Raw genomic sequence first — 10,000 nt, 5'->3', positions numbered from 1 at the left:
GACATTATAGGAACGCCATTTGTGGCTGAGGACAGTGGGAGCAAGTGTTCATCAGATGGGAATCAGGCGATGTACAAGGAAAGTCCTGAGGGGGATATACAAACAAAAGTGGAAGCAACATTGAAACGTTATGGATGTGACGTGTGTGGCAAGAAATTCTCTTCTCGGAGTAAGATCGAAGATCATATGAGAGTCCACACAAAGGAGAAGCCATACATGTGTGATATTTGCAATAAGGCATTTTTTCAGAAAAGAAATCTAATAAGGCACATGACAGTGCATTCAGTTAAGAAGCCCTTCAGATGCGATACTTGCAATAAGGCCTTCATATGCAAAACTTCTCTTCTTAATCATATTAGAATACATACAAAGAAGGTTTCCTTTGATATTTGCAACAAGGCTTTCACACATAAGGATCATCTAGTAAGACATACAAGACTACATATAAAAGAAAAGCCATATTCTTGTGAGATTTGCAACAAGGCTTTCACACGAAAGGATACATTAGTGAGACATATAAGAGTACATACAAAAGACAAGCCATATAGTTGTAAGATTTATAACAAGGCTTTCACACATAAGGATGATCTAGTGAGACATACAAGACTACATACAACAGAAAATTTATATACCTGTGAGATTTGCAACAAGGATTTCACACAAAAGGCTCATCTAGAGCGACATGTAAAAGCACATACAAATGAGAGGCCATACAGCTGTGGGATTTGCAATAAAGCTTTCATAGGAAAGTCTGATCTAGTGAGACATATAAGACTACATACAAAAGAGGAGCCGTATGGCTGTGAGATTTGCAACAAGGATTTCACACGAAAGGCTCATCTAGAGCGACATGTAAAAGCACATACAAAAGAAAAGCCATAAAGCTGTGGGATTTGCAATAAAGCTTTCATAGGAAAGTCTGATCTAGTGAGACATATAAGAGTACATACAAAAGAGAAGCCGTATGGCTTTGAGATTTGCAACAAAGCTTTCGAAGACAAAAGGAATTTAGTGAAACATACGAACGAGAAGCTTAACAGCTGTGAGATCTGCACTACTTCTCGCTGTTGATGTATTTGTACATAGAGGTCACGGGCCACGGACAATGTATAAATATATATACTTTCAGCGGTCATGAGTAGCATGAATCAGCATCATATTTCATCCCAAAGGAACACACTTCCTCTTTACATTATTGGGGATGAATTGGCCTAAAATTTAGAGGATCTCTTTTCTGACATGTGCTGAACATGATATTTTTAATGTGTAGTTCTTGCCAAGCATAATAAACTTTAATATATTATGACCTCTATTTTAGTCTCCATGGATATTTTTGTACAGGGAAATCCATTTCTATTGTCATTTATCAGGGGCGGTCCAAAGTGAAATGCTACTGGTCATAATGTGCTGGCTAATTAAAGTACTTACCCTGGCTCATTAAAGAGTGTACATAGCTCAGTGCCACCACCCGAATGGTACGTTCGGGAACGAGTGTATAGCATAAGAGATGCGGTGTCAGAAGAATTGTGGAGAGAGATACAATTGTGCAAATGAGCCGAAGTGAGGTAAGCGTGGTTTGAATCTCGAGAAGAGGCTTATACATATGCTTTATCTATAGAATAAGGTTCCTGATTGTTTGCCCTTTAAGATTTGAAATCAAAATGTTTTATATCTTTTTATCTTTCTTCCTTGCAAATAGTCGGGGACTTGTCGAAAAGATGCATAATCAAATCCTCTATTCACTTTATGAAAGCAGAAATAAAACAACGTACAACGAAACACGAGCACAGTAAATCACAAACACTAAAACATTCAACAACACATAAAACACAGTTAAGACAAATATAAAAATAAATAAAAGCAAAAACAAATACCATCCTTTTACGTGTACAAAGAAACTTAATCACTAATTTCTCTATATTTCCGAGACCACCACCTCGAACTCAGGGTCCAGCGATGGAATTCCCTTGCAAGCCCGGGAACTTTTCTTTGTCAGCTCGGCCCACCAAACAATTTTGGTTCTCATTGCATTTATGAATAAAAATTGTTTCTATAATCACTAAAACCTTACTATAATCTTTAGAAATAGGTTTAAAGTGCTGTTCATAAGATTAATATAAGATTTATGAAATAAAAGAGTAAGAAAAAAAATCATGTAAGGTACCCTCACATAAGATAACCATCTACATATAAGAGTTCATAAAATGTAAGGTGTAAAGTCTTCAAAATAGAGTTCAGATAAATAGGTAAGAAAAGATCATAAGATGTTAAATAAACACATAAAAAAAAAACGAAGATAGCGAAGCCGCTCGGATGAGACGCTCCAGCTTCGGCTCCCGTTTTCTATAGCGAGGAGAGGTGGCCAGTCACAGCTGATTCAAGTACGGGCTTGGGTTCGCATTGCCGAAGGTCCTGAGCAAACGCTAGAAGAGCTTTTCTCCCTCTTGGTGTAGTGATATAAGTATATATGTGTATAATACATATATACTGTATATATGTGTATATATATAATATATATGTATCTACATACATGTACACATATATATTATGAATGGCAAAGGGTTATACATGTATAAAAGCTTTTCTGATTCGGTCTGGGTTCCATCTGCTTCTTAGTTCCGAAGCTCCTGCGGTTCGTTCGAGTCGTGAGCGAGTCGCGTCACTTTTGTTTGTACTTTTGGTTATAGGTGTGTATTCAGCTGTTGTTGTGGTTGTTCTTGGTTACTTGTTTATGAAAGAATTGAAATATGTTATGTAATATATACCGCATAGTCATCGTTATGTGTGACAGAAGACTCCTCCAACGATGGGCTGGGTCAGGGAGAGTAGGATGGTCAGCTGTCAGCACGGATGAATATATTATAATTTTGTATAATATTCGTATGATACGATGATATACGGTTTTGTATACTAATAAATTCATATACATAAAATTATATTTGTTTGGCTGCGTCTTAAAGAAATGCACTGAAAATGAACCTTGTATTCACACACGTGCACACGCAAACGAACCCCCCCCCTTCACACACAAGCACATATATATGAATGTGTATGTATATATTCACACATAAACACATGTATATGTGTAAATATGTAAAATACATATGTATATATTCATGTATATATATATATATATATATATATATATATATTTATATATATATATATATATATATATATATATATATATATATATATATATATATAGAGAGAGAGAGAGAGAGAGAGAGAGAGAGAGAGAGAGAGAGAGAGAAAGATATGATAATTTACTTGCACATAAAGTAATAATTTCCCTCCTCAAAATCCTCACAATTTTCCTCTTTTACACTTTCACTCTAATAAATAATTCCATTCTCAACCTATTCCTTGATACCACCGATATATGTGTGTGTATAGATATTATTGCACATATAAGTATATGTATACATATATACATATATATGTATGTATATGGATATATATACATAAATATTTATATATATAAATATATGTATATGTATGTAAATATATATATATATATATATATATATATATATATATATATATATATATATATATATATACATATATATATATATATGTATGTATTCATAAATATCTACAAATATATACGCATATAATATATATATATATATATATATATATATATATATATATATATATATATATATATATATATATATATATATATATATATATATATATATATATATATATATATATATATATATATATATATATATATATATATATATATGTATATATATACGTATATATATATATATATATATATATATATATATATATATATATTCATATATTTCTATATATAATATATACAAACATTTATATACATATATATACGTATGTATATATATGTATATTTGTATATGTATGCAAAGATATGCATATATATGTATACATATGTATATATATGTACACACATATATGTATATATATGTACACACATATATGTATATATATGTATATATGTATATATGTCTATGTATGTATATGTATGTAAATATATGTATCTATTCATGTATATATATAAACATTATATATATATATATATATATATATATATATATATACATATATATTCATATATATATATATGTATATATATATAAATATATATATATATATATATATATATATATATATATATATTCATATATGTATGCATAAATATATATAAACATATATATGTATATATTAGCACATAAATGTATATACATACATAGATATACATAATATATACCTTCATCTCTCTCTCCCTCTCTCATAATATATCTATCTATCTATCTACCTATCGATATATATATATATATATATATATATATATATATATATATATATCCTACTTTTCTTTGTAAACTCGAAGCAAAAGAAAAATGGAAGGCAAATGTCCCAGCAAGACATTCGCACTGTACGGTATTTGGCTGTGATCCAGCTGGCTCTGAGACGTCTGTCGGTCCTCGTGGCTCGGAAGCTGATCACAGCGGCGAGAACAGCCCCCTTCCCCGGGACTTTGCTTGATCCCAGAGATTGAGGATATCTAGCTTCTGCTATCAGTGCTGCAACCCGCATAGGTGGACTTGTTATAGTGCTACGGTTACTGTGGCCAAAGAGATCGACCACATCTTTGCTAGCACTCGCTGGAGTATCCAAGAGAGAGAGAGAGAGAGAGAGAGAGAGAGAGGGAGAGAGAGAGAGAGAGAGAGAGAGAGAGAGAGAGAGAGAGAGAGAGAGAGGGGGGGGGGAGGGGGGGAGGAGCGAATGGCGTTTCCCGAGGTATGTGACTCGCCGGTAGAACAAGAAGGTGCAACTTTCGTACGGCACTTTTCTTTTTATTCAAATTATGTGTTATTCTTTATTGTGATTTTCTGAGTACGATATCCCATGAAAGGCTTGTTATTATGGCTATGGAACTATACTACAAAAAGCTTTATTTCCTATCAAAAGTCTGATAAAAGATTAAAGGCAAATTGAAGTCCAATGTCTCTACGCGGCAACACGTCGCGGAAGGGATATGCATATGTGTGTGTGTGTGTGAATGCACACACACACATGTATATACAAAAATACATGCGTACGTTTGCCTGTATTTTTATTAAGAGTCTTCGCTTCAGGGATCTCTGCGCGACCGACCGAGAGGCGAAGGCAGCGTGAGGGAGCCGAGTCTCCTTCGAGGGCCTTGGGCATGAGGAGAGGAAAGCCCAGGGGTCTCCAAGGGTCTCCAGGGGTCTCCAGGGGGCCGATGTTACCCCTTGGGGATCAGTACGACTCTGCAAAGGGTCGATAAACTCCTGTTCTTTGAAAGGGGTTGATAAACGTCGGGGTCGCTCTGAAGTTTAATCGATGAACGTTGACGGTCGTAAACGGATATAACAAATCATGAAATATATATATGTGTGTGTGTGTGTGTGTGATAATAATAATGATTGTACTGATAAATATTATTGATAATAACACCAATAATTACAATAATAATGACAACAAAAATGACAAAAGCAATAACAATATCGATGCATGATAAAAGACCAACACGGCAATAATAATTAGTATAAAACAAACAAAATGTGAAAATTAGGTTCTTATGATTATCAAGTAAAAAGACCCATTTAGTAAAGTATAAAACAAAACAAATAAAATTCAGGTTTTGTAAAATATAAGAGAGGAAGAAAGAAAAAAATGCACTTAGTTTCCCATTTTAGTCTAAACCAATAACCCAGTCCTGTGTTGGGTAATTGGTTTAAATAAAAATAGGGCAAATCGGAACATTCAGAGAGGCTCCTTATTAACGTACTATCATAAGCAGCCATTTCAAATTACACAGCTAGCCCAGGGACACCCAAACCTTTTTGACCTTTGACCCCTTCATGGAATCCTCCATATCTTAACGACATCAAGACATGCACCGTTGATATAGATAAGATTCCATATTCATGTGTAAAAGGGACTGCATGTCTTGCTTTCCATTCACGAAGTGAATGGAAACTTGTTCTGTAACCTCTCCACCATGAGCATATAGGGAAAAAGGAAAAAAAAAAAAAGATTAAAAATAACTAATTGAATGCGAATCAGAAATTCGTATCAGCAGGATCTCTATACATATTTTGATTTTCTAGGCAAATATCAACTTTCGAAGAAAAGAAATAAATAAAAATTAAAACCCCAAAGCGTGTAAAGACCAATGGTTCCTTTAACTACATATCAGACCCCTGGGCCAGCCCTCCCCCATCCCCAGGACCCGGGAAGGAGCCTCAGGTCCTTCCCTCTCCATTCGTCTCTCGTTCAGTCGAGCAGACTTCCCTTGAGCGAAGAGTCGTAGCGTTGACGACCAAGGAAAGGCGCGCGTGGCCAATCAGCTGCGAGGAGCTTACCTGTGCGGAGAGTGAGGTGAGATCTCAGAGCAATTACTTCGTGCAATTTCATGTATTTTAAGTTAAGGGGAAATATATTATAAGATATATAGACGGTCATATGTATATATTAATACACACATTTATAGATATATGTATATATACATACATAGATACATATATGTGGATATATATAAACAGATATATACACATCCCTATTGATGATGACACGAACAAATATTTGTATATCATTTCACAGATATGTATATGGACATAAAAACATACACATATATATTATATTTGAATATATTTATATACATATGCATGTATAGATATGTACATATATAGATATATGTGTATGTATAAACATATTTCTATATGTATAAAGATATATTTCTAAATGTAGATACATATACATAAATATATGTACACATGTATATACAATATGTTTATATATATGTATATATATACAAATACAAATATACACATTTACATTTATATGTATAGATATGTACGAATAAAATACATATAACTATGCATATACATATGTATATATGTGTGTGTATTTATACATATTAAATAAAGATACTCTCATACACATGACCACAAACGCGCACACATGACCACACACACATATATGTATATATATAGAACATATATACATGTACATATATATGCAAATTTCTATATATGCATACACACACACACACACACACACACACACACACACACACACACACACATATATATATATATATATATATATATATATATATATATATATATGAATATTTTAAATACAGACACATACAAGCACAAACACACACACACAAATACATACACACATACACACGCATACACACACACATGTATGTACACACACGCATACACACACCAATATTTATATATATTTATATTCTATATATATACATATTTAGTTAATATGTATAATTGTATGCATATTTAATGTATGTATATATGTTTAGTTTACATATGTATATGTGTGTGAATGTTTTTTCAACTTGCTTAAATATATGTATATATCTACATATTTATATATGTATATATACACACATATATATAAACTTATAAATATCCACATATAGAAATATACATATCTTAATACAATTTTAGAGATACATATATGTATATATGTATATATTTGTAAATATATGTTTTATCCATTTGTAAATATCAATCTCTCTCTCTCTCTCTCTCTCTCTCCGTCTCTCTCTCTCTCTCTCTCTCTCTCTCTCTCTCTCTCTCTCTCTCTATATATATATATATATATATATATATATATATATATATATATATATATATCTTTCAATCTATCTATCTATCTATCTATCTATCTATCTATATGTGTTTGAGGTTAGTGTATATATATACATATATGTGTGTGTGTGTGTGTGTGTGTATGTTATATATATTATACATCATTTATATGTTACACACACACACACACACACACATACACACACACACACACACACACACACACACACACACACACACACACACACACACACACACACATATATATATATATATATATATATATATATATATATATATATATATATGCAATAGTGGTCAGGTCGGTAATAATAGTAATAGTAAGGATAATAAACAGTTTTGAATTATTTCCTTATATATCATTCATTTATATATCTGTATATATATATATATATATATATATATATATATATATATATATATATATATATATATATATATGTGTGTGTGTGTGTGTGTGTGTGTGTGTATATATATACATACATATATACATACATATATATATATATATATATATGTATGTATATATTTATGTGTGTGTATATATATATGTGTGTGTGTGTGTGTGTGTGTGTGTGTGTATGTGTATGTTTACGTGCGTGTGTATATGTGTGTGTTTACGTGTATGTATGTAAATATGAGTGTGCGAGTGTGTATATATGTATATATACATATGTGTGCGTGTATGTATGTGGTTATATGTGTCTTTTATGTGTACATATGTATAAGAAAATAACATTTTTCTTCTTTTAACTTTTTACATTTGGCTTTCTGTATATATCTTTCTTTTGGAATTCAAGTCATTTTCATTTAGTCATTTAATGTTTTTATTATTTTTCTTAAGAGCAAATATGTTATTGCAGTCTGAAATCTTTGTTCTCCTTCCATTCCCAAGGAATGCTGTTTCTTATTCTTTTCTATTTTCCTTTCGCACAGCAACAATGAGTTTCCTCGCCGATTGGATGCCTTTGGAACTCTTTAGCAGAGGAGTCGGTATCAAAGAGGAGCCCAACGTTGGGGTCACCGAAGAGACGTGTCTGGATATTAAGGACGAACCACTGGATTTCGGAGAGGAAGCGGGGGAGGAAGTGAGCGACGTGGAAGTGAAATCTGAAGGACTTTTCTTCCAAAATCTAAGGCATAAAGCGAAAGAAAAATTCTCGTGGGACTTGGTTCAGGATCGCAATGACGTCTTAGGAACGGCATTTGTGGCTGAGGACAGTGGGAGCAAGTGTTCATCAGATGGGAATCAGGCGATGTACAAGGAAAGTCCTGAGGGGGATATACAAACAAAAGTGGCAGCCACATTGAAACGTTATGGATGTGACGTGTGTGGCAAGAAATTCTCTTCTCGGAGTAGGATCGAAGGTCATATGAGAGTCCACACAAAGGAGAAGCCATACATGTGTGATATTTGCAATAAGGAATTTTTTCAGAAAAGAAATCTAATAAGGCACATGACAGTGCATTCAGTTAAGAAGCCCTTCAGATGCGATACTTGCAATAAGGCCTTCATATGCAAAACTTCTCTTCTTAATCATATTAGAATACATACAAAGAAGGATTCCTTTGATATTTGCAACAAGGCTTTCACACATAAGGATCATCTAGTGAGACATACAAGACTACATATAAAAGAAAAGCCATATTCTTGTGAGATTTGCAACAAGGTTTTCACACGAAAGGATACATTAGTGAGACATAAAAGAGTACATACAAAAGACAAGCCATATAGTTGTGAGATTTGTAAGAAGGCTTTCACACATAAGAATAATCTAGTGAGTCATATGAGAGTTCATACAAAAGAAAAGCCCTATTCCTGTGAGATTTGCAACAAGGCTTTCACACGAAAGTTTGGTCTAGTGAGACATACAAGACTACATACGAAAGAAAATTTATATACCTGTGAGATTTGCAACAAGGATTTCACACAAAAGGCTCATCTAGAGCGACATGTAAAAGCACATACAAATGAGAAGCCATACAGCTGTGGGATTTGCAATAAAGCTTTCATAGGAAAGTATGATCTAGTGAGACATATAAGAGTACATACAAAAGAGAAGCCGTATGGCTTTGAGGTTTGCAACAAAGCCTTCTAAGACAAAAGGAATTTAGTGAAACATACGAACGAGAAGCTTAACAGCTGTGAGATCTGCACTACTTCTAACTGTTTATGTATTTGTACATAGAGGTCACGGGCCACGAACAATGTATAAATATATATACTTTCAGCGATCATGAGTAGCATGAATCAGCATCATATTTCATCCCAAAGGAACACACTTCCTCTTTACATTATTGGGGATGAATTGGCCTGATATGTGCTGTACATG

General features: G+C 32.9%; 2 protein-coding genes across 2 annotated transcripts in view; both read left to right on the top strand.

The window, feature by feature from the left end:
- LOC138860395 (zinc finger protein 84-like) overlaps positions 1–1,026 on the top strand; it is a 12,903-nt gene extending 11,877 nt beyond the window's left edge. Inside the window, exon 2 of the mRNA XM_070117876.1 lies at positions 1–1,026. This exon is cut by the window's left edge and continues 260 nt beyond it. Coding sequence (XP_069973977.1) covers positions 1–882 — 882 coding nt within the window. The 3' untranslated portion in view covers positions 883–1,026.
- A 5,205-nt stretch (positions 1,027–6,231) lies between these two features.
- On the top strand, positions 6,232–9,976 carry LOC113821145 (zinc finger protein OZF-like). The gene is made up of 2 exons (XM_070117875.1): positions 6,232–6,405; positions 8,604–9,976. The coding sequence occupies exon 2, from the start codon at positions 8,609–8,611 to the stop codon at positions 9,764–9,766; it is 1,158 nt and encodes a 385-aa protein (XP_069973976.1). The 5' UTR covers positions 6,232–6,405; positions 8,604–8,608; the 3' UTR covers positions 9,767–9,976.
- Positions 9,977–10,000: the final 24 nt, after the last annotated feature.

The sequence above is a fragment of the Penaeus vannamei genome, chromosome 41 (assembly GCF_042767895.1).
Source record: "Penaeus vannamei isolate JL-2024 chromosome 41, ASM4276789v1, whole genome shotgun sequence".
In the NCBI taxonomy this organism is placed as follows: Eukaryota; Metazoa; Arthropoda; class Malacostraca; order Decapoda; family Penaeidae; genus Penaeus; species Penaeus vannamei.
The sequence above is the reverse complement of the archived record's forward strand: the minus strand, read 5'-3'. Positions and strand labels throughout refer to the sequence as shown.

Excerpts from the sequence above, each read along its gene's own strand:
- LOC113821145 (XM_070117875.1), top strand. The coding sequence starts at position 8,609 with ATGAGTTTCCTCGCCGATTGGATGCCTTTGGAACTCTTTAGCAGAGGA.